This window comes from Solanum dulcamara, chromosome 10 (assembly GCF_947179165.1).
Source record: "Solanum dulcamara chromosome 10, daSolDulc1.2, whole genome shotgun sequence".
Lineage (NCBI taxonomy): Eukaryota > Viridiplantae > Streptophyta > Magnoliopsida > Solanales > Solanaceae > Solanum > Solanum dulcamara.
The window spans coordinates 68,097,527-68,123,184 of NC_077246.1; the positions used below are offsets into that span (position 1 = coordinate 68,097,527).

The 25,658-nt window shown below is 32.0% G+C and overlaps 2 protein-coding genes across 3 annotated transcripts; both read left to right on the forward strand.

The window, feature by feature from the left end:
- Positions 1–454: 454 nt before the first annotated feature.
- On the forward strand, positions 455–4,153 carry LOC129870421 (uncharacterized). Its single transcript, XM_055945211.1, has 3 exons — positions 455–799; positions 1,446–1,567; positions 3,735–4,153. Exons 1-3 carry the CDS (start codon positions 544–546, stop codon positions 3,897–3,899), a joined length of 543 nt encoding a protein of 180 aa, XP_055801186.1. The 5' UTR covers positions 455–543; the 3' UTR covers positions 3,900–4,153.
- Positions 4,154–19,811: 15,658 nt separating this feature from the next.
- Positions 19,812–24,995, forward strand: LOC129871690 (putative UPF0481 protein At3g02645). 2 transcript variants are annotated; one of them, XM_055946648.1, is made up of 3 exons: positions 19,812–19,949; positions 22,938–23,017; positions 23,467–24,993. In XM_055946648.1, exons 2-3 carry the CDS (start codon positions 22,961–22,963, stop codon positions 24,703–24,705), a joined length of 1,296 nt encoding a protein of 431 aa, XP_055802623.1. In that variant the 5' UTR covers positions 19,812–19,949; positions 22,938–22,960; the 3' UTR covers positions 24,706–24,993. The 2 variants fall into 2 exon arrangements, with proteins under 2 accessions (XP_055802623.1, XP_055802624.1); XM_055946649.1 differs by lacking the exons at positions 19,812–19,949; positions 22,938–23,017 and adding an exon at positions 23,024–23,199 and having other exon boundaries at positions 23,467–24,995.
- Positions 24,996–25,658: the final 663 nt, after the last annotated feature.

Here is a 25,658-nt window from a genome sequence, read left to right on the forward strand (position 1 = left end):
TTGTAAGCATGAATGAACATACAAAAGAGAAGAAAACAATAAAATTACTCATTTGCTTTCTCCTCCTCTTCTTAAGTTGATTTGTCATTTTATTTATAACATAATAATAATAATAATAATAATAATAATAATAATAATAATAATAATAATAATAATAATAATAATAATAATACATGTATCTGAATGTATCTTTTTCAATATATGATAGAAAATTCTTAATTAGTGGTAAAATATATAATTATTTAAAAATATAAGCAGAATTAATATATTTGGTATGAGATGTACGTCTAATAAGTTACGTAGTTTCTCCTTAAATGTTTCTTATAATTGTTTTGATGTGTAGTTTAAATTAACTGATAAGAAATTTTATAAAAATATTTTTTATTTTTGTCGGGTTAAAAGTCATTTATGTTTGACTAATAATTTTACTCTTTTATCTAGTATATATTTTGCACTCACTATCAAAAAAGCCCTAAAAAATCTCTCCTCTTTTCCTCATTTTTTCTTCACAAAAAAATTAACACTTTCAGATCAAGTTACAGAATGGGTTTCGGAGCCCTAAGATCCATAATCCGACCCGTTTCACGTGCACTCTTATCGACCCGAACCGTATCCGCCTTTGCTCCGGCGACCACCATCTCACCGGCACCGGAGCTCCGTCAAATATTCAACACTCTCCGACCTAGGCTTCCATGGATTCCACCATCAAGTGCTTTCCACAGCTTAACTGACACTCGATTCCCGAAGCGAAGACACAGTGACAAGCCTAAACGTAAAAGAGCTAGCTTGAGACCTCCAGGTTAATCTTCATTTCAGGTTATAATTATTTCTTATGACTAGTTGATTTGCAACCTAGGGTTTAAGGTTTTATTTCATTTTCTGATTTGGGCATTACATTATGCAAAATATGTCTTTAGGTGCTTTTGGAATGGATGAATACTTTTTTTTTTACATATGAAGTGTCATTCATAGGAAATATTTTAGCCAATTTTCACTAAGGTATTCAAAATATAAAGAAGTAAACATAGGAAGAAGTCAAGGGGTTCAATATGTGCTATATATACATAAAAAGTAACTTTTGACTGTGTATATATAGTGTAACTTTTTGATGAAACCCTTTTGGTAACCTAGTTGTGCCCCTGATTTTAGCTTGAGAAGTCATTTACTTATTCATTTTTGAGTGATCACATTCACAACAATGTCTAAGTGTTGGTTGATGTAAAGTAAAGAAAAATGACTTCTTTTGGTGGAAAAATATTTTCCTTGGAAAAAAAAACATATTTCAACAATTCAAACTAGCCTCACACTAGAAAAGGAAGACATTTTCCGTAAAAATGTTTTCTTCTATGCCAAACACACTTGGTATTTTAGGATTTTTATCGGATTTTGGGTTATGACAGAATGAAAAGAAATTAAAAGTTATTTTTGTTTCTTTTGGAATTTAGGTCCGTATGCATGGGTAAAATATACCCCCGGTGAACCTATAAGTCCAAACAATCCCAATGAAGGAAGTGTCAAGCGGAGGAATGAGAAGAAGAGAATCGGGCAGCGAAAGGCTTTTATATTGGTATGTCGCTAGAACTCTTGATTCCCTTTATCCCTTTTTTTTGAATGATTAATCCTATTTTGGTTCTTGAGAGGAATGTGTTATGTGGGGTGAACTTGGGCTAATGTATATGTGAAGGTATGTTTAAATGGATGCATCGGATCCTTTCAGCTTGAGTTACATATCTATTAAGTTGAGGGTTTAGTGGGTATGTGACAACAAAGATAACTTACTTCAATTTCAAATGGTTTTGGATCAATTATATGAATCCTCTATTAAGTTCTCTTGGGGTCCATTTGTCTCCACTAAATAATTTGTAATTATGGATCTAAAAGTTGTATTTGCTTTACACATGTGGTTTTTGATATGTTTTACTTGAACCGAGGGTCTGCTGAAAACAACCTCTCTACCTTCACAAGTTAGGAATAAGGCTAAGGCTGAGTACAACACCATCCTCCCCAGACCCCACCTCAGGTCTATTTTCTTAACATGGTATTAGAGTCAGACCTATCACTATTTTTGTATTTCCAAATGTTGGGCTTCCATGGTATGTTATCCATGCTCCAATTTTCAGGCCTGGGGAGGAGGAAGGAGTTAACTGTCCCATATTGGTCGAGTAATACTCGCCTGATAAACTAACTTTTGGAGTTGAGTTAGTCCCAAAATCCATTTTTTTACCCCTATTAAGGAAACCTTGTTTTTTTTTTGCTTATATAATGTATGTTTTTTGTGTAATGAAACATAATGTTATAACTGACCTCAGCTCTTTCGGGATTGCGGTAAGTTGATTGATTGCGAATGTTTTTACTATTTGCTGTTCGGGAAAATGATAAAAGTTTCAATTTTTCTTCCCATTTGATTAGCTATCACCCTATCACTGCTCTTTTGCATGTTTCTCACTGCACTATTTTCTTGATTGGTAAAAGATAGTATCTTTCTCTACTATTAGCTATCCCAAATTCCTCAGAGACACATTGTCTTTAGATCCAGTATATCTATTCATTAACATCAACGTGCATATTAGATCTACACTGAAAGTATCCTAAGTAGCCGTTGACAACCAATTCCAAAGTGCTTCTTCAAAGACACTTAAAGCCACCTCTACTGATGATTCTCCGCCGTCCTCTCTCAACTCTTTCTCTTTCTTGATTTTGCAAAATCAACTTTGCTCCTTCAAGAATCCAGAATCAAGGACTTGTATGGCTTAATAATAAACTGCACTAAGTCCTTCACTTTTTCCTTAATGGGGTTGGAGTAGAGTTGAGGCTGGTGGTGGACATGTGCAAATGTATAGTGAAGTTAGTAGATGGATGCATCTAGTGCTTTCCGCTCGAGCTACATATATAATAACTCTTAGCAATAACAATAGTTTAACCTCAATGCTAAACTAGTTGGATGACTTATGAATCCTCTCTATCTATTAACTTCCGTTCTGTTCATTTCACTTCAATACTTGATAATTTGTAATTAGGAATCTAAAGCTTGAGATTCTCAAAATCTTTCACCTATCGCTATGCTATATCTATAACCAAATTGACCTAATGTGAGGGTACTAAATGCGAAGAACTACTAACCTTAATGTCAATTAGTTGGTATTGATACTTTGTCTCTATTATCTCTTCTTTGAACTACATTTTTATAGTTTAAGTTTTAAAATATATATGATTAGATTAAGTTTGCACCCAAAAAAGTAGTAATTAGAGTGGTACTCCGCACCCATGCACTTAAAATGTGGATTCAATATGGTGGTTCAGAGAGAGAGAGAGTGAAGGGGCTGGTTTGTTGCATATGTGGTGGTTTCAATATTTTGATTGTGTGAATGATTTTGGTGTGTGGGGTGGGATGGGGTGGGGTGGGTTGGTTATGTAAATGGGAAGATAATCTTGAAATGCAGTTTTCCAGTAATATTATTGGTTGATTACTGCCTAATGATGTTTGTATCATATTTTTATGTTTTAAAAGACTCCTCAAACTTATTACGAGTTTTCCTCCTAATGATGAATGTATCCTATTCTTGGTTGGGATTTAGCATTGTAATTGGCAATTTAAGGTTCAGTACTGTTTGTATCATTGTACATTTCAAGGACTTGGGCAATTCACTCTATTCCTTGTATTAATAAATTTGAGTTTGCTTCCTGTGATTCTTTAAGCAGTTCTTTGCTATAATTTGGGTTTTATTCATGCACAGGCTGAGAAGAAGAAGCGTAAAGCTCAGTTGCAGGAGGCACACCGGAAGAAAATGATTAAGCGAGTAGAGCGTAAGATGGCTGCAGTTGCTAGAGAAAGAGCATGGGCAGAAAGACTGGTAGAACTGAAGAAGCTTGAGGAAGAGAAGAAGGCAGCCATGACTTGATCAGAGTTTCAATCTGCTAAGTTTCTCTCTTGTTTTTTGAGAGTGAAAAACTTCCAATCCCTTCTCTAAAATAGGCACAATTTCCTTCAACACATGTCATGTTTTTCTTAAGGCTGATGTTTAAATCTTCTTGTCCTTTTGCTTTGTTAGTCTGCTTGAAATAAATTAGATTTTGAAGTTGAAAGGTAAGACTGCACAAACTATCCAGAAACCTAAAGGCAACCTTTTTTTGAAATGGGCATGATGTTTTCTCACGCCAGTGTAGTCCCACAACGTGGTGTTTGAGCTCTGAGGGAGAGTGAGATGTACGCAGATTCTACCCCAAACTCTTCATTTACTACTTGACTGCGTAGGATTTGATTCCACTTAATGGTTGAAGAATTGGCTCAAAGCACTTCAAACTCAACTGGTTTACATGCTTTGGTTCCAAATGGTTGGTTTCAATTCTCAATTCTATTCCACCATCAAAGAAAAACTTAGACTTGAAGTTAAAGAAATTAAACTTGAGAGTAATTCAAAATATGTGAAACAAATGATCCAACTGCTTTTAAAAGGCACACTTATGAACAAGTTTTAAGTGTTTCTTTGGTCGCCAATAAAATTTATATGGCTATTTTGCAAAACATGTTTAGTTTGAGGGGTTATCTAGGTAATTAGCCTTTTTAAAATGAGTATTTTTCAAGTAATTTCTATGTGTCTCGTAGATACACGACATAAATTTCATCTAAAATTTTATTTACTAGAACTAGAGAATCGAAATGAGGATAACGACACCAAATATTCACTATCATATACAAAAAAATTAAGGAGTCGTTTGGTAGGAGGTATTAGAAAAAATAATACATACATTAGCATTAATATTATTTAATCCCTTGTTTGATGGTGTTTACATTCTAACGTATAACTAATGCATATATTAGTTGATATTGAGCCCTCTTTGGCTAAATATGTGTTTTTACTTTTTTATATTTTGAACTCTTTTAGTAAATTTTTTGGCTCCGTCACTGCTATTTCACTATTGTTTTTATACGTAGTAAATTATGATATTATAACAATACATGGTATTATGCATAATACACCATATTCATTTAATGCAAACAAACTAAACGACAACAACAACAACAACCCAGTGAAATCTCACAACGTGGGGTCTGGAGAGGGTAAAGTGTACGCAGACCTTACTCCTACCAAGGTAGGACGGCTGTTTCCGAGAGACCATCGGCTCAATAGAAGCATAAATAAAAAATAGGGGAAATTACGCGAATAAGCAAATATATACTAGTTAATTAATTAACATAGCTATAATTTAGTTAATTTACAATTCACCACTAACATTTAGCTTTAACTATGGTTCTAGTTTGTATAATTCGCACGTTTGTATAATTCAAAATTTGTATAACGTAATTTTGTATACTATCATTTGTATAACTATTTAAAGTTCATATGTTTGTGTTTGTATAAATTCTTTATTTCGAGTTTATACATAAATAGCTCAATTATCTGCGAATTATACAAACGAGACAACTTAAACAATAACTACAGCCCGTAAATATGCAAACTATAGCTAAGGAGCCTAATTAAGTTTATCATAGTGGTTATTTGCGAAATTTCCCCTAAAAAATAATATTAACATAAGTAATCTCAATACCAGTAATACGCTCTATTCAATACTATTTTGAGAAACTTACATAAATAGCTACATTTTATGGGTTATAGAATTTGTATATACATTTTTTGGGTTATAGAATTTGGATAGCTAGAAGTATCATATTTACTAATAATGACTATATTTTTTAATCAAAAATTAGCTAAATGTGTGTGTGTATATATATATATTAAATTTATACAGACATACAAAATCTATATATTATGCATTAAATAAGGCAATATCAGTTACAATCCTATAATTATGTCCCTAAATCCCTCAACTTCACATTGTTAATAACTACTATTATAGAAATATATAGGAATTCAATTGGAATTATATCAGAATAGCGAAAAACATTGGGACACTTATCTTCTTCTCCTCTTTTTTTTCTTCAATCTGCGTGAGATTTGCCTGGAAGAGTGTTATTCGGTAAGTTTGAATAGGTATTAACGCATTATTGTATATAAATTCTTTTGTTATGATTGTATTTGATTAGTTCACTGTATTCATCAATTTTATTTTTTTTTGATTCATCTGAATATTACAACTTCTCATTAGTGCATCGGTTATAGTGATGGAAAAACACTAGATGGTATTCATTTTTATTAATTGTTCTTCAACACTAATTAAATTTTTAGTGTGTCCATTTAAAAAGAAAAGTTCTGCTGTAAAATAAATAAACTTGAATACATTGTTGAGCAGAATCCTCACTCAGATATAATATAATAGTATGTTCTGTATATAAATATTTTTTCAAAAATATAATAATATAAGTTGGTCTTTTAGCATTTTAATATTAATATTTAGTATATTAATTTGCTTGTTTTGGAGTTAAGTGTATTTGCACTTAAGTTAGTTGATGCCCGTTGGTGGACAACCATTGCTGCCATTATGTGATTAGGCATTATATGCCTTTTGTTTACTGCCATTCATGTGGAGCATTTCATTGGTGACTTTACTCCAATGCGTTTTTGGTTACTGACTAACGTGGTCAGCAATGGCCATTATTCCATTCACTCTCTATTATCACACTCATTATTTTACTATTCATTGCTAGGAAGACTTCCTCACCTATAAATAGAGATGGTCTTCCTTTGTTTTTTGATACACAAAAAAATATAGAGCGCATAAGAGTTAGTCAAAAAGAGAGTTCTTATTAGTTGAAGGGATGTGTGTTTTTGTGGAGCTTTAGACTCAACTCTTGTCCAAAGTTTGTTGAGTTACACTTTGTGATAAGGCTGTTGTATCCTGGAGGGGACAAATCAAGAGGACTACTGCTGAACCGGTGAAAAGATTTGCTACAGTGGGCTTGAATCTCCTTCTATCCATTTCTTAAACAAAAAAACACGCGAATCCAACCTGAAAAAACACACGAGTAAGACGCAATTCAAGCGCTTCAAATCAAAATCCCATTTTCTTTAATTTCTTTTTGTAAATTATAAAATACATGTAAATTTTTTAATTACGTGGAAGCCACTAAGCGGCTCAAAAATCCACGTGGGAGCATTTGTATATCACACATTTTGGTTGTTGGATTCACATATTTTTTTGTTTAAGAAATGGATAGTTAAAGTTCTTATTTGTGCACTTTGAAAGTTAGAGATCATACTTAAAATTTGAAGCCAAGTTAGGGGCCAATTTATGTATGATGCCATTCCTTTATTGAGTTGTTGAGTTGTTAGCCCACTTGAGTGTCTTATCTTACTTGGTATATCTAAGTGTTCAGCAGAGTGATTGAATGAGTGGTCAGACCGAGTGGTTCGCTTGTGGCCAGCAATGGTCTCCGAGTGCCTTCCACACCTAAAGTACCCTTCGGGGCGTTACATATCACCAAAATATTTATAGGCGAACACATACAAAAAAATGAGGAAAATACCGAATTTCGCTTGTGCGACCCCAAAATATTATGAATATGTCGTGAATCGTGCCGCACAATTCAAAATCTCCTCAAAATAGTCCCAAATCATAGGTTGGTATGTTGCATAATATATGTTTTTAAAAAGACACGGATAAATTGATAAGGATGCTTATTCGTGAAGGTTTTTGACCCAATATTTCAAACTCTATTTTAATCCCAGCTCAAATATAAAAAACGGTAAAAAAAAATGAAGAGATGTATGATACCGCATAAATTACATTCAATGAATGCGATTTATGAACAAAATTATTTACTACACGTACATCAATATATATACTATATATGCTCGTATCTACAAAAATTCATATTTTTTTGCTAAATTACATATAAATTCCCTTAACATGATCTTCATTCCAAACATACTCTTTATATATAATATGTGTAGAATCGTATATAATAAGTGTATATCTAAATCTTTTTTATCTTAAAAGTTTGTGCGACCCCTAAATGCTATGAATTTACTATGAATCGTGTCGAGGCTATATGAACTGCTACCCAAGGTACTTACATAGGGTCCCATAAAGGTTCGAAAAAAATTGACTGAAAGTCATATTACCAAAAATTCATTGGATAACACACACAAAAAATGAGAAAGTCGCCTAATTCCGCTTGTGCGGGCCCTAAATGCTATGAATATGTCGTGGATCGTGCCGAAGCTGCATGTACTTCTCCTCGAGGTACTTACAGTGGGTCTCATAAAAGTTTCGAAAAACATTTGACCGAAAGTCATATCACCAAAATATTTATGTGCTAACACACGCGAAAAATAAGAAAATCACATAATTCTGCTTATGCAATCCCTAAATGCTATGAATATTTCGTGGATCATGAAGAGGCTACAGTACTGCTCTCGGGTACTTACAAATGATCTCATCAAGGTTTTAAAAAAAATTGTCCGAAAGTCATATCACCAATATATTCATGAGCTAACACGTATGAAAAAATAGAAAATTATTTATTTTTGCTTGTCTGGCCCCTAAACGCTATTAATACGCCGTGGATTGTGATGAAGCTATACATACTTCTCTATCGGGTACTACGGAGGATCCCATAAAGGTTTCTGAAAAAAATTGACCTAAGACTATATCACCAAAATATTTATGAACTAACACACACACGAAAAATAAGAAAATCACCTGATTCTTCTTAGGCGGCCCCTAAATGTTATGAATATACCGTGAATCGTGCTAAGGCTACATTTAGTGCTCCCCAAATACTTATAGAGAGTCCCATAAAGTTTTCAGAAAAAAATGACTGAAAGTCATATCACCAAAATATTCATGGGCTAACACACGAAAAATAAGAAAATCGCATAATTTTGCTATGAATACACTATGGATCGTGATGAGGCTACACATACTTCTCCCTTGGGTACTTAATGAGGATCCCATAAAGGTTTCAAAAGAAAATTATTCAAAAATGATCACCAAAATATTAATGGGCTAACACACACGAAAAATGAGAAAATTGCCTCCTAACACTACTTGTGTAGGCAAATACTATGAATATGTCGTAGATTGTGCTAAGGCTAAACATACTGATCTCTCGGGTACTTATGGAGTGTGCATAAAAGTTTCAAAAAATGACTGAAAGTTATATGACCAAAATATCCATGGGCTAACACAGATGAAAAATAATAAAATTACCTAATTCCGCTTGTGCTTTCCCTAAATATTATGAATACATCGTGGATTGTACCGAGGCTACACATACGGCTCCTCTGGGTGTTTACAGAGGGTCCGATAAATATTTCAAAAAAAAAATAACCAAAAAACATATCACCAAAATATTAATGGGCTAACACACACGAAAAATGAGAAAATTGCCTAATTCCGCTTGTGCGGCCCCTAAATGCTATGAATTTATTGTGGATTGTGCCGTCCAATTCAAATTCTCCTCAAAATAGTCCCAAATCATAGGGTGATATTTTGTATAATTTATCTTTTAAAAATAGACAAATAAATTGATATGAATTCTTACTCATGGAGGATTTTTACCCAATATTTTAAACTCCACTTTAACATCGCTCAAATATTAAAAAAAAAATAATGAAGAGATGTATGATAAGGCATAAATCGTATCCAATGAATATGATTTATGAACAAAATTTGTAGTTTTCAATATATACAGTTCAACATAAATGTTACGATACATACCTCAATGTATAATAATATGTAAGATTATATCTATAAAAATTCATATTTTCTTGCTAAGTTACATATATAAATTTTCTTGACATAATTTTCTTTCTTCATTTCAAGCACACTCTTTATGTATAATATGTGTATAGTCGTATATAACAAGTGTATATCTAGATCTATTTTACCTTAAAAGCTTGTGCGGTCCTAAATGCTATAAATTAGCCGTAGATCGTGGTGAGGCTGCATGTATGACTACCCAGGGTACTTACGGAGGATCTCATTAAGATTCAAATTTTTTTTATCGAAAGTCATATCACAAAAATACGCATGGACTAACACACATGAAAAATGAAAAAATTGCCTAATTCCGCTTGGGTTTGTGCCTAGGCTACACGTACTATTCCTCAGGATACTTACGGAGGTTTTCATGAAGGTTTCAAAATAAAATTGACCGAAAGCCATATCATTAAAATATTCATGGGACACATGAAAAATAAGAAAATCGGCTAATTCCGCTTATGCGGCCTCTAAATGCTTTGACTATGTCGTGGATTGTACCGAGGTTATACGTACTGCTCCCCCGAATACTTACAGAGGGTCTCGTAAAGGTTTCGGAAAAAAATTAACCTAAAGTCATATCATCAAAATATTCATGAGCTAACACACGAAAAAATAGAAAATAGCCTAATTTCGCTTGTGCGTGTAACGACCTGAGCCTTCGTTAATCATGATTAAAAAGAAATTCACAAGAATTTGGCTTGACTGGATCCCACCACCCCACTAGAGCGGAATGGCTCCATCGGGGCGGCACCGCCAGAGCGGAAATTCTCTATCGAAATTTATATTGTACATCCCATTTTCGTAATAATGTGTTCATCCTATCGAAATCCTGAATACGCCTCTGTGCCAACCTCGTAGTCTTCATCCCCACCACCACATCCTTAACCCCATGCCGACTTTAATAGTGCTTGCTTAGATTTTATACAAATATTACTTTTAACTTATTTATTAAACATTAAAAATAAATTAAAAACTCACTTATTATTGAGAAAAAATAGCAATCTTTCGTTGTACCGAACGCACCCTAAAAGTGTTCTTCAATTAAACTTGATATCAAATTTTAGAATAAATGGTGGCTTCAAAACACACACAAAGTGTTAATCTATGATATGTTTTCTTAAATGTAATGTCAATACACTTTATTTTATTATATTAAAGCTTTATTTATTCTATGATACTTTTCTCAAAATGTACATTATTTCATGTTAGTAATATAGGCAGGCTTGCAAAGGGGATATTGTACGATATAAACGTGTGGCTATAGGTGAATCAAATCCAGATGCTTATACACTAAATATGATCTCTATTGGTCTTTACCATAAGAAAAATCCTCAACTTGATTCAATGGAAAAGTTACAGATATCTTGACTAAAACTGACAAATCCCTTCTTTCAGACAGAGAATTTTGAAGAACTTATATTTTGCTTCTACTAATTTGTGAAAAGTAATTACTTTATAGTTATTCTGTAAATTATAGAAATTTGTAACTTTGTGAACTTCCTTTTGCTTATATATATTTACATATATAATATCTTTATTTTATTTTAGATTAAATGGTTCAGGGAGACGAGCTGTATGGAGATGGCGCCGTGATGACGTAGGGTTCAGCTGAATTCCTTGGCCCGTCTAATCGTCGGTTTGATTATTTTCGGTTTGATTCGATTTTTTATTTTTTGATTTAAAAGTAATAAGTTTGTTGAGGGCATTCGCATTTTAATAGACACAGACATTTAATACATGAACAATCCACATGAAAGCTACTGTGGATTCAATTAACCAAATAGCAATACTAGAATTATCATTGCACGAACAAACTAAAATCATTATACATCAAAGATCAAACGATCAAATCTTTATAGCAAAAAATTAACATCAAGCTCAACAATTGATCAAGAACTACCTGGGGGAGGGAATACAAGAAAATTACATACCAAAACTTAAAGTCTTGAGTTTGAGAAAATGGTAAAGTTAAAGACTTAAGTTAATTAAAATTTAACAAAATATTTGTATTTTATTTATTAATAATATATCAATAATTATTAAATTTATACTTGGAAACAGCCTCTGGCAGAAATGCAAGGTAAGGCTGCGTACAACAGACCCTTGTGGTCGGGCCCTTCCCCGGACCCTGCGCATAGCGGGAGCTTAAGTGCACCGGGCTGCCCTTTTTTATATATATAATTTTTCGATTTGGTTTGGTTATTTTTGCGATTTTTATTTTTAGTAAAATCAAAATAAAATTAAATAGTATTGATTTTCAAAATTTAAAACGAAACCTAACCAAATCAAATAAAATATTGATTTTTTAATCGATTTGGTTCGGATTGCGGTTCGATTTGATTTTTTAACCATAAACATAAACAACCGTTCACACACACATAAAATTAGTGGACTTTGATAACCGTAAATACTCAATAGGTGTGAGTGACACATATTTAATCTCTAAATTAGCCCATAAAATAATAATGATCGATAAATCATGTGAAATTTAGTTTAACGATGATATGCTAAATCGGTGTGAACAAAACTTCATATTGGTTTCTAAAAAGGAAAAAAATAAGTTAAGCTAAGTGATGAATAGGTAAATTATGTGTGACGTTGTGACCAAGTAGTGCATTTATTTTGATAAAATGACTAAAATATCCTTGCTTATCCTTTTTTCTACTCATGCACTATACAATTAATTTAACCAAAACATAGAAATGAAGTAACATATCGTGGAAGATATTTAGTCATTGACTTGAGTCAACGATTTTCTCTTCTTTTCTTTTTCCTATCGTCGACCAAAAACATTTTGTGTTGAAAGGCCACAAAATAAAGTGAATTGCATCGAATAAATTTATATATATAATCTTTTTTATATATTTAATTTGAAAATAATAAAATATTAAATATTTTGTTTTGAATCTGGAGTGATGAAAATGACGACTAGCCAATAAATAATTAATTTATACCTAAAGTCCTATCTCTTAAACATATTAATATGTTACCCATATTGAAATTACATTATTTCTAACATCTTGAGTTACAAGATATTTCATCAATTTGAGTAGTAAGCTACACCATATTAACTATCTTTCCTTTTACATGATTTAATATTTTTTTCTTATTGGATACTTAATTTTAGTAGACTCCATTCTTGAGCCCATCTCAATCTATTTATCTTTGTTTAATTCCATTTTACATTACTCTAAAATAGTGGAATGAATTTCTATTATTGTTGTCTTTCGTATTCCCTTGATTCATCACTTTTTAAATTGTAAAAGCGTTTGAAGAGTTTTTATCAAAATTTTACGAAAGTATATTTAGTATAGTGCTCTAACTTTAACTTGTGATCTTACATAATTATAACAATACATTATATCTGGTGTAGTTTCAAAAAGTGTGGTGTAGGAGGGTAGAGTATGCTAACCTTGCCTCTACCATAGAGATGGGGTAGAGAGGCTATTTCCGATAGATCTTCGGCTCAAGATAAAAATAATGTAGAAAAAGACATAATGAAAGTATAAGAGGTAATAAATAGTAACAAAATTAACAGATCTAGTATAGAAGAATAATGCTATAATTGAACTACACAAAATCATAAATAGCAATAGAAATCGAAGAATAAGAAGTTACATACAAGAATAATCCTATGACTACGTACTAATAAGGGAAACAAGAAAATGCAGCCCTATCTACTTGTATGGTCACACTCCTACCTACTAATTAGAACATTCTACCTTAATTCCTGTCCTCCACACATTTATATCGTAATATTTTAACAAAAATAAATAAAAAATTAACTAAATCGTACCGATACCAAAAAAAATTGAAAAGTATAATTTTAATGATATAAAATAATATAATAAAAAATTAATATATGATATAAATTTTATAAAATAACGTCTCATTGACACCTCATATATACCCTACAAGTATTCAGATATTATCTTCAATTGTCTGTATTTTATATAATAGATACCCCATAGCAATGAAAAATTATATACATTTAAAGTAGAGTCATGTGGTTTGGTGGAAATGTGGGGACGTTAGTAATTGCCCTCCTCACCGTTTCATATTATGTTGACTTAACACTCTTTCTGAGAATTCTTTTGTAATTATGAATCCATGGTTACGAGTATATCAACGGTAACCACCTCTTGTATTGCCTCTAAGCTTTAAGGGAATATGCTGAAAAAAGGGAATAGCATTAACATATCTTTTTCGACTATTATTAAGAGTCAATTAACTTCTTCTCACACCCACGTGATACGAAAATATGGCAAGAGTTGAATTTAATATGCAAGACGATAAGGTGCCATGATAATCTGACAAAAGTATGGATTTTCACCGATGAAAATACTACCCGAGGTCTATATTAGCTATAAACCGAAAAGAGAACGACCTTACCTTGATATACACCTTTGCTATAGGACAAAGAATACTCTATCGAAATTTATTTCGTACACCCTCTTTTCGTAATAATGTGCTTATCCTATTGAAATTTTGGATACACCTCTGTATCAACCTCATAGTCCTCATGATGATGATGGTCGATAAATCATGTGAAATTTAGTTTAACGATGAAATCGCTGAATCTGTGTGAACAAAGTTTCATATTTATTTCTAAAAAGGAAAAAAAAAGTTACGCTAAGTGATGAATAGGTAAATTATGTGTGACGGTGTGACCAAGTAGTGCATTGATTTTGATAAAATGACTAAAATATCCTTGCTTATCCTATTTTCTACTCATGTACTATACAATTAATTTACCCAAAACATAGAAATGAAGTTGTCTTGGACCTTAAAATAATATGTTTGTACTTTTGTTGTGATATTAAAGACTTAAAAAGCCTACTCAACTACCCTACTTTTCTAATATTAATTTGAAAATAATAAAATATTAAATATTTTGTTTTGAACCTGGAGTGATGAAAATGACTACAAGTCAATACATAATTAATTTATACCTAAAGTTCCATCTCTTAAACATATTAATATGTTGCTCATATTGAAACTAAATTAGTTCTAACATCATCAGTTACAAGATATTTCTGTAATTACTATGAAGGTCATTTTCGATATTTTCGATAAAATTATCATTTTACCTCTTCCGTCAATTGCACCGAATCATTTTAGATTGAGTTTAAAAGTTGGTTTTTGAAAATCTTGTCAAAAGTTGAGATTTTGCTAGAGAAATGAGTTTTAAAGATTTAAGTTGTCAAATTTTGAGTTTTGGAGTTATTTGGAGTTTCGAGTATCGGAATGAAATTCCGGCGATTTCATCAGCGTACAAATGTGGAAATTGATCTAGGAGAGTTGTCGGAATTAGATTTGGAGTTGAAATGTGGAATTTAGGTCCGAAGTTGGAAATTGAGTTAAAATTTGATTCAAGTTTGCTTTGGTCAACATTTAGGGTTCGGGTGCTCGGATTGAATTTTTGATGGTTCCAATGGTTTTGGGAGGTGATTATAACACTAGAAAGGGATTCGTTGTAATTTTTGGAAGTCCCGAACTCGTTTTGGTATTTTTGAGGTCTAAGTTAGTTTAGTTGCGACTTTTCAAGTTTCAGGCTAAGGAGACCTCAAATTCGAATTCCGTCAGTTCCATTGAGTCTGAAATATCATTCCCAAGCTACTGGCATATTTGGTTTGTGTTCGGGAAGTCCGGATGAGTTTTGGGTGAGTTTTTAAGCTTCTTGGGTGCTTTGACGTTGTTTCAGTAAATTGTGACAACTAAAATGTTCATTATTAGTTTTAAAGATCGAAAAATTATTTCGAAACTTCTGAAATTTTGAGCATGAATAATAGGACTTATCTGTAAAGTTTGGAGTATTTTCGCTAAGCCGAAATTAGACTTTTATCGCAAAATAAGAAATAATTTTTTACCTAGCAAAAATGATATTTGACTGGGAAAACGAGTTCAAAATTGAGTTTCGATTGAAAGAGAAGGTCTGTATCATTATTTAAGACATTTAGGAAAAAGAATTCGGTCATTTCACTATCGTATGAGGGATTTAAGGTTCTTTTAATATAAATAAAAGTTGCAGATTTTCTGGTGCAAATAGAGCTATACAAGTATATAAATTTCAGACTGTGTTTATTTGATATTTTAAGCATATCGGGAGTTTTAGAGCTCGGAATGGAGTGATTCTTGCGAATTTCTTCTCGATATAATATGAGGGTTAGTATGCAATCCTCAATTTGGAATTTTCTCATGATTTCTTCATATGGTTTTCTTTCCTTATCCGTAAATTTCTTGAGGAAAATTGGGGTTTTATCGATTTGGATTCCATTTTTTATGAAAAAGGTATATTTAGGATTCTTGTGTTATGGGTAACCTGATTTTGGCATAAATTTGTTGATTCATCGATTATTTTCATCATATTAACCGCGTATAATTTAGATTTTCCCAATAAAGTTAAAATTTACTAAATTGAGGATTTCAAGATCGATTTTAACTCCATTTTTGAAAAAAATTCATATTTGAACTTTTCTAAATATGGGTAAGATATTTTTTAAGAAATATTTCAGATTTGTGTAGGGGTTTCGAATTCGGATATTGAGGGTTTTCTCAAGAACATGAATTTTAATAAAATTGGTGTTTGAGGGTTGATTTCAATTCCAAATTCAAATTGTTTTTCAACATTAGTTTCTAAATACTTCAAGAATCATTTTCATGTAAAAATATTTGGATTTTATGTTCATTTATAAAATCGGGGTTTTCGGGTTTTTCGTGTCAGATTCGGCCCAATTTTTAAAAATATTGATTTGGGTATCATTAGACTTGTGTTCTTATTGTGTTGCATAGTTGAATAAATTAGTTTGATTCGGAACGTCGGCGTAAGGGTAAAGCTCATATTTCAGAGAAGTTCGGGATTAAATTCGAGGCAAGTGAATTTCTAAACCTACTATAAAGCTTGTAGGATCATGTATTCGTGTATTATGTGTTGATGATTGATAGAAAGTGGTGTTAAGAACTATTGTCATTCAAATGAACTTGACGATAAAAAGTGGGGTAATAAATGAAAAAAAATGAAATAAGATGACATGAGGTGTTCGATGTGATAGAACCTTGGGCTTGTTGTGAATATTTGGATATATTTATATGTTGTTGATATGGTATTGATTAATTGGGTGATTGTGGACTATATGACATTATATGTGAATATTCGTTCTGTTTTTACTCATTACTTTTGCATACACTTATTTATGATGGCTGAGAAAAGTGATATGAGTGAGATACTGGATATTGAGACTGAGGTTTCTACCGATCGAGGTGATTTACCGAGGTCTTTTCCGGCAGATATTATGGCTGAGGTCATTTCCGGCGGTCGGGGTCTTTTCCGGTGGTCGAGGTCTTTTCTGGCAGATGTTATAGCCGAGGTCTCTTCCGGCAGATACATGGTCTATGTGAGGCCCCCATGAGTTCCAATCTGAGGTGATCAACGGATGTGTATCAGTAGGGCAGACATGCATCACGATATGTGACATTACATTGCATTTCGTTGCATCATACATCTTTTGCCATTATAGATGATTTTATCCCTGATATTCCCTTGATCTGTATTATTGATTGTGCTGATTTGTTTGCAAATTGAATTGTACTGTTGTTGAGATATATGAATATTGTGCTGTTAGAACTATTAGACTGGGCTAATTTATGTGCAGGTTGTAGTCTGTGGGTTGGATAGTATGGTAGGAGTAGGTGTATTTTACTAGCTTTGTTTAGTCTTAGTTGTTTATTCACTGGGTACCGCGTTGTTGGTACTCACTCCTTGCAAACTATAGGTTCTGAGCCCGGACAGTGACCAACTTTTCTTATTTTCATCCGAGGCTCTGAGGTGAGTCGAGAGGTAGCTGTTGATACCGGCCATCTTTCTTATTACTTTTTACTTATTACTTTGTTCTATTTAAGGGACAAAGATTGAGACTTTTATTTATTTCGTATCTTGTAATTAGAAGGCTTGTACATGTGACAATCAGTCTGTGGGGGATTTTTGTAGTTGACTAAATTTCCGCTTTATCTATATTTATCTATCTAAACTACTTTCCGTTTTTATCTTCCGCATTTAGTGGGTTTAGGCTGACTTGTCCGATAGGAAAGGATAAGTGTCATCACGCCCGAATTTCGAGTCGTGACAATTTCATCAATTTGAGTAGTAAGCTACCCAATATTAATAATCTTTCCTTTTATATGATTTAATAAATTTCTCTTATTGGATACTTAATTTTAGCAGACTCAATTATTGAGTCCAGCTAAAGCTTAGACAAATCAAAATTCAAAAGAGGTTACCAACACTTCTTTTTTTTCCACGGCAATACTTAAACTCTCATTTATATGTGTCACTTGTCTCATTAATTGAGATCACCTACTTCATTAATCGTTAGGACACACAATTGAATAAAACGATAATTTGGCGTTGTATGTCAATTATGCTCAATAAATATAAAAAAAATTAGTCCAACTAGTTATTGACACTCGTTAGCTCATATATATTTGCTTGTTTTAATTAAAATAATTGACAGACTATAGTTACTGTTAATTCCTTATCATCTTCATTACATCTCAACACCCCAACCACCCCCACTAAAATCAATCCTCCAACTGTGTAAAGATTATTGAAGTTTGATTACAATTTTTTGACCTTATAATTGTAATTTTTTTTTGAATTTGTAAGAGCCATCTTAAGGTTTGAGGCAAGTTTGATCTGATTTTTCAAATTGAAAATCTAAGTTAAAGACGACTCCATCTTCTCTCTCGATATTCCTTTTTATATGAATGCATGTCTCCTAACTTCAAGAGAGATCTTGTAACAAAATTTTACGAAAGTATATTTAGTATGATGTTCTAACTTTTACTTGTGATCTTACATAACTATAACAACACAGTATATTCAGTGTAGTTTCAAAAAGTGTGACATAGAAGGGTAGAGTACGCTAACCTTGCCTCTACCTCAGAGGTGGGGTAGAGAGGTTATTTTCGATATGTAAAGATATGACACCTGGATCCAGTGGCGGAGCCAGAATTTTCAATAAGGGGGTTCAAAATCTGAAGAAGTAGACACACAAACTAGCCAAACGGGGTTCGGCATATACTATTTATACATAAAAAAAATATTTTAACCATGTATAAATAGTATAAGTTTTCGTCGAAGGGGGTTCAGATGAATTCCTTAACCACAATGTAGCTCTACCCCTGCCTGGACCTAACTCAATCCCAAAAGTTAGCTCATGCAGTGGCGGCGCCACCTTGTGGTTTGAGGGTTCACCCCTTTCGACAGAAAATTATACTATTTATACATGGTTAAAATATTTTTTTATGTATATATAGTAGATGTCGAATCCCCTTAGTCAAAATTCTGGCTCTGCCACTTAGCTCGTGAGGGGAGGTTTGTCCAAGTTCATATAAGCAGACCAATTTCCCATCACTTTATCGATGTGGACTTCTTAACACTCCCCCGCCTGCTCAGATCTCAACTGAGCGTGAACACTTATAAATGGAGGCCCAACATCTATGAACAACAAATTGGGATGAGCCTGACTCTGATGTCATGTAAAGATATGACACTTGGACCTAACACAACCCCAAAAGTTAGCTCATGAGGGGAGGTTTGTCCAAGTTCATATAAGCAGACCAATTTCCCATCCCTCAACCGATGTGGGACTTCTTAACAAGATAGATTTTCGGTTCAAGATTAAAATAATCTAGAAAAAGACGTAATAAAAGATTAAAAGGCAATAGGTAGTAACAAAATTAACAGATCTAGTATAACACAAGAGTACTACAATAAAATAATACTATAATTGAACTACACAAAAACATAGATAGCAATAAAAATTGAAGAACAAGAAGCTACATACAAGAATAATCCTACGACTACTGATAAGGGCAACAAGAAAATGCAGACCTATCTACTTGTATGGTCGCACTCCTACCTACTAATTATAAGATTCTACCTTAATTCGTCTCCTCCAGACCTTTCTACCGTAACGTTTTAACAAAAAATAAATTCAAAAATTAATTAAATCGTATCGATACCAAAGAAAATTTGAAATTCTAATTTTAATGATGTAAAATAATATAATAAAAAGTTTATATGATATAAATTTTATAAAATAACCGATTGAACCGTAACATTGACACCTCCTCTATACCCCACACGTATTCGGATATTATCTTCAATTATCAGTATTTCTCTCTTCTTCTTTTTTTATATAATATATACTCCATAGCAATGAAAAATCCAGGAGAAACAAGAGTTGAATAGACACAAAAGAAGAAACAGCCAAACCAAAGAGGTAATTTTCTGCATTTTCTCGTTCTATGCTAAGCACTATCAATTAATTATATTATTTTATACCTCAAGTTGAAGGACATGACTAAAATGGATAATCATTTTATTTAAAAGATTCTTAGTCATCGTAATTTTTTTTTGTTGGTAATCAGTGTTTAATTACTTACTTTACGGTTTAATTAATTTATATTTACGATAGAAAATCTCATTTTTGCAAAGAAGTGTCTAATACTCTCTCAAATTGCCATTAATTTGGGATGATTTAAAAAGAAAAGGCTGAATACATATGCTAGCAGTTTAAATTTGTGCGATGTTTTTCATTTAAATACTTAGAAAGAAGTATTGAAAATACCCTTGAATTTAGGGCAAATTCTTAGTTTCAATTTGATCCAAAATTATTAACAGGCTTAAAAATACCTTTCTATTTGACTAACTAAACTTAGATTCACCCCCGATCCATCTCATGACATAGCAAGTGGTCTCAAACTCTTGTACGAGCATGGGATCTTAATAAAAAATCGAGAGAAATGTTGAAAATACCGCTAAACTTGACGAAAATTTAGGGATGTATTTCACTCATGCTGTAATATCGGGAGTGTATTTTAGTTCGGTTAGCTAAGAAAAAAGGTATTGTTAAGACTGTCAATAATTCAAGGATGAAACTAATAATCCGGGCCCAATTTAGGAGTGTTTTCAAAGAATAACTTAAATACTTATACTAAAGATTATACCTATTGAATACTTGCATGATGTTTAAAATGTTCCTATTAAACATGTTTTTGACAATATAGTTTTTAAACGCTTGATTTTCACGCATTTGACATGTAAATAGTAGTTAGAAAAAATTATGTCGATATTTTCGTAGTTTTTTGGGTTCTTTTCTTCAAAAGTAAATTCAGAAGAAATTTTGTCGATTTTCAAGAGCTCATGTGTTTTCCAATAAATTAGTAAGTGTATCCTTCCTGATCTTTTTATTTGAAAGTTTGATTTTAGTATTTTGCGGTATTTTATTACTTTTTTTTTCTTCTTTTCAAATCAAATTCCGCAAATAATAATAATAACAACAACAACAACAATAATAATAATAATAATAATAATGACATAAATATTAGTTGAGATCAAATTTAAATTAAAGAACACATTTATATATTTTACTTATAATATATGATAAATTTCTTTGATAAACTTTTTAGCTCAGCCGCTGCGAATGGAAACAGGATGGGAACACATTTTGCAAAGAAGTGTCTAATACTCCCTCAAATTGCCTTTAATTTGGAATGATTTAAAAAGAAAAGGCTGAATACATATGCTAGCCCTTTAAATTTATGCGATGCTTTTCATTTAAATAGTTAGAGAAATATTGAAAACACATTTAAACTTTGTTCAAATTATCAGTTTCATTCTCAAATTATTGACAGGCTTAGAACACTTTATTACTTGACTAATTAAACTTAGATACACCCTTGATCTGCCACATGACATAACAAGCAGTCTCAAACTCTTGTAGGAGCATAAAATCTTGATTAAAAAAATTGAGGTAAGTGTTGAAAACACCCCTAAATTTGGCGATAATTTAGGGGTGTATTTCACTCATGTTATAAGATTGTGGATGTATTTAAGTTTAGTTAAAATTGTGTTTTTAAGGCTGTCAATAGTTCAAGGATAAAACTAATAATTTGCACTTATGGGGTGTTTTTCAATGAAGGGAAAATGTCCTGATATACCCTTCAACTTTGCTATTTAGAGCTGATATGCCCCCTTTATGAAATTGGCTCATATATACCTCTACCGTTACACAAATGATTCACATATACCCCCATCGTTACAAAAGTTGTTCACATATAACAACCCCCTCCCCCACCTCCCGCCCATGTTACAAAAATAGCTCACATATACCTTTTTCATCTTCAGGAAGTGAAAAAATTATTTTTTTGATTTTTAATAAAAAGATTCATGTATGTGAATTTTTTTTTAGCAAAGTTTAGGGGTATATATAATCTTTTTCACGCATGAATTATTTTTTGACTTTTTTGATTATCTTTATTTGAGTTTCTAATTCTTATTTTATTTTTATTTTTTCATTCTTTGGTGTAAATATAAAAGAAATAAAAAAAAAGAGTGAATGGAAAAAGGAGAAAAAAATATTGTAATTTAGTTTTGTATGTATCAAAAAAATTGGAGCATGTATAATAAATTTTACAATAAAAGTAGTGAGAAAAATAAATTTGATCATCAAAATAATAAATTTAAATTAGTCGTTGAATCAAAAAATAATAATAATAAAATTATGTGTGAGAAGGATCAAATAATACCCTTATATGTAGTATCTTTTTAATAAAAAAAATAAAATAAAAATTTAAAATTTAATTTTTTCACTTCTCTTAGGCGAAAAGGGTTTCACTTCAATGAATAACTTAAATACTTATACTAAAGATTATACTTATTGAATACTTGCATTATGTTTAAAATATTCTTATTAAACATGTTTTTGACAATATAGTTTTTTAACCCTTGCTTTTCACGTATTTGACATGTAAATGGTTGTTAGAAGAAATTATGTCGATATTTTCGTTGCTTTTTTGGTTTTTTTCTTCAAAAGTAAATTCAGAAGAAATTTTGTCGATTTTTAAGAGCTCACGTGTTTTCCATTAACTTAGTAAGTGTATCCTGCATGATCTTTTTATTTTTTAATTTTGATTTCAGTATTTTACGATATTTTATTTCTTTGTTTTTTTCCTTTTCAAATAAAATTCTACAATGAATATATTGCTTTGGATTAATAATAATAATAATTAAAAAAAAATAAAAAATTCCATGGTATCTAGGAATTGAAATTAAAAAGAATTTGTAGGATTTTTTTTTTTTTTACCCCCCATTTTGGAGAATTTATAGTGTTTCCACACTTCCCCTCCAATGTGACTCGAACCCAGGACCTACCGGTCGTGGGTGGAGGTGCTTAACCAACTGAGCAAGCCTCACTTGTCTTTTGTAGGAATTAGAGTTGAAGGAAGAGGGATGACACACGCCAGTGAGATTACAATTCCATTGCTTCTTCAAACTGAAAAAGATGAGGTATTTCATTAGCCAACTTTTGTTTTGGCAATTAAATATAGAATTTCTAAGACTCTTTCCTCTCATGTAATTTTAGGTCTATTTCACTATCCTAGCATATTCACCAACTAAGATTTTACACCTTTTGGAATTTTTTAATTTGAATCGGATCTGGAGGGTAAAGAAATAATGGATCGGGTGAGGTAAGCTTTTAAAGTCATGTTGACATTTTTAAAATTAAAAAACCAGTTTTAAGTTGTTTCTTTTTAATTCATCTTGTTAACGAAAAAAATAAATATGCATAAAATTGTTAAACGATGAAGGTATATATACAAAAAAAATAATATTAAATACAGATATATCTAATCTAAATCGTAAAGTTGATCATATTAAAAGAATATGTAATTGTTTGCTTATTGCATAGTGCTTCTAATAAACATTTTAAAATTTCTTACTCTCTTCCTTTACAGATAGAAGAAGGGAGGAAAGTGGATCATATAATCGACCTAAATGATTTAGACAATTTGTCTATTAAATCGTGGACGATTTCCAAAGTAAAGGTGTGGCTACGTGAATCAAATCCAGATGCTTATACACCAAAGATGGTCTCTATTGGTCCTTACCATAAGAAAAATCCTCAACTTGATTCAATGGAAAAGTACAAAAAATTGTACCTAAGACGATTTCTTCAACGAAAAGAGGGGCTTAATGTGGAAAGTTGCATTAGTGAAATGGTGAAACTGAAGAAGGAAGCACTAGAGTGTTACGACGATATGAAAGACATAGATACTAAAATGTTGTTGCTTGATGGTTGTTTTGTCGTTGAGTTTATTCGAGAGCGTTCTCCAAAAGGAGAAGACAAAATTATCAATATTAATGATTATTACATATGCCGAGACTTGTTGTTACTAGAAAACCAACTTCCTTTCTTTGTCCTAGACCAACTTTATCTCATGACAAAGCAAGATGATGATGAACCATTGGCAATATTGGCAAATGATACATTTAATTATTTTGGTGGCTTGCCAATAGTGATCCCTGAATCCTTTAGTGAGACAGAATATAATGCAGGAACTATCAAACATTTACTTCATCTACTACACATATTTTCATGTCATGGGAATACCATGAAAAAGTCAAACGATTACAAAACAATGGAAATGGTCATGCCAAATGCAACAGAGCTTTCCGAAGCTGGAGTTAGCTTTGCAAAGGACAGTAATATGAAAAGTTTATTCGATATAAAGTTCGAGAGGGGATTGATGACAATCCCTTGTTTTCGAGTGGAAGATGATACGGAAACCATCCTGCGAAATCTCATTGCTTATGAGCAACAATCATCTGATGTACATCCTATATATTTCAGTGATTACGCAAGTTTCATGGATCAACTTATAGACTCAGACAAAGATGTGAATTTGCTTCGCCAAAAAGGAATCATAGTGAACTATTTAGGAGAGGACAAAGAAGTGGCTAGCCTCTTCAACAAAATCGGAAAGGGGGTCACTACGTATCGCGACTTCTATTACAAAGATGAATTCAAAAAAGCAAATAAACATTGTGAAAAAACATGGAACAGAACGATGGCAAGTTTGATGCATAATTATTTTAGTAGTCCTTGGGTAGGAGCTTCAACTGTGGCGGCCATTATATTCCTCATACTCACAGCTATACAAACTATTCTAGCTTTCACAGGTTCCGTTATGTAAGTAGTAATTATTTCAATTCTAGTGTTGATGAGCTTACGAGTTTTTCATGTCCCCCTTGTGTAATGGGTTTTATAGTTGAATGCTAATTTAATTAGTTTATTTCAAGTATCTATACATGTCACCTCCCACAAAGCCAGCACATTAAAATCTCAAAACAAATCCCCTGCCCCTTTTATTTGCATTCATAACATCAGCCAAAAACACCCCATATAAACAATAATACTATCCTCAACACATCTATTTTAGTGAAACAGGGCATATTGTCAATTTTTGGATCAGATTCTCAGAGAGGAAAATCATCTGCACAAAATGGTTTCTTCTTTCCATTCATCTAAAGATCTTGTTCTTTTTTGTTGACGTAGTGAAACATGTCTGATTTATGTTTTAAGTAGATAGGACTTTATTCTAATTTTTCTTGAACTTGTATAAGCTTCATTTGCAGGTTTTTTCATCTGTACCTTTTTAAAGTAGATCGAAATTACCATGAAATTCACAAAGTTTAATTACATGTTTTTTTTTCTTCCGATAAGGATTAACCAATATCCAACAAAAAAGCACAAAAACATCAATGGTCCGATCTACAAAAGAAAGCACAATCACTTTAAACGGCATTTTAATTAACATTTCCCTCTTCTTTCTTCTTTTTCTTTAAGCTTTCAAACTTTTCAAGTTTGTTACATAGAAAATCTTAATATTTTTATCACCGTAAATTCTTTATGTAATTAAACCAAAATATGTATGTTAAAACTACTACTAAAGGATGATCTAACATACAGTGAATGACTCAATGGGTTCAAGCAATCTCATTACCTTCAACATAGAATATAGTTCCCTCTCTCTCTCTTTCTCTCTCTCTCTATTTATCTATCTATCACACACGAAAAATGAGAAATCACTTAATTCTGCTTGTGCATCCCCTAAATATTATGAATACGTAGTGGATCATGCCGAGG

Coding starts and splice junctions, on each gene's coding strand:
- LOC129870421 (XM_055945211.1), top strand. CDS start 544: ATGGGTTTCGGAGCCCTAAGATCCATAATCCGACCCGTTTCACGTGCA. Junction 800..1,445: donor AGCTAGCTTGAGACCTCCAG/GTTAATCTTCAT, acceptor TTTGGAATTTAG/GTCCGTATGCATGGGTAAAA. Junction 1,568..3,734: donor AGCGAAAGGCTTTTATATTG/GTATGTCGCTAG, acceptor ATTCATGCACAG/GCTGAGAAGAAGAAGCGTAA.
- LOC129871690 (XM_055946648.1), top strand. CDS start 22,961: ATGACACACGCCAGTGAGATTACAATTCCATTGCTTCTTCAAACTGAA. Junction 23,018..23,466: donor TTCAAACTGAAAAAGATGAG/GTATTTCATTAG, acceptor CTTCCTTTACAG/ATAGAAGAAGGGAGGAAAGT.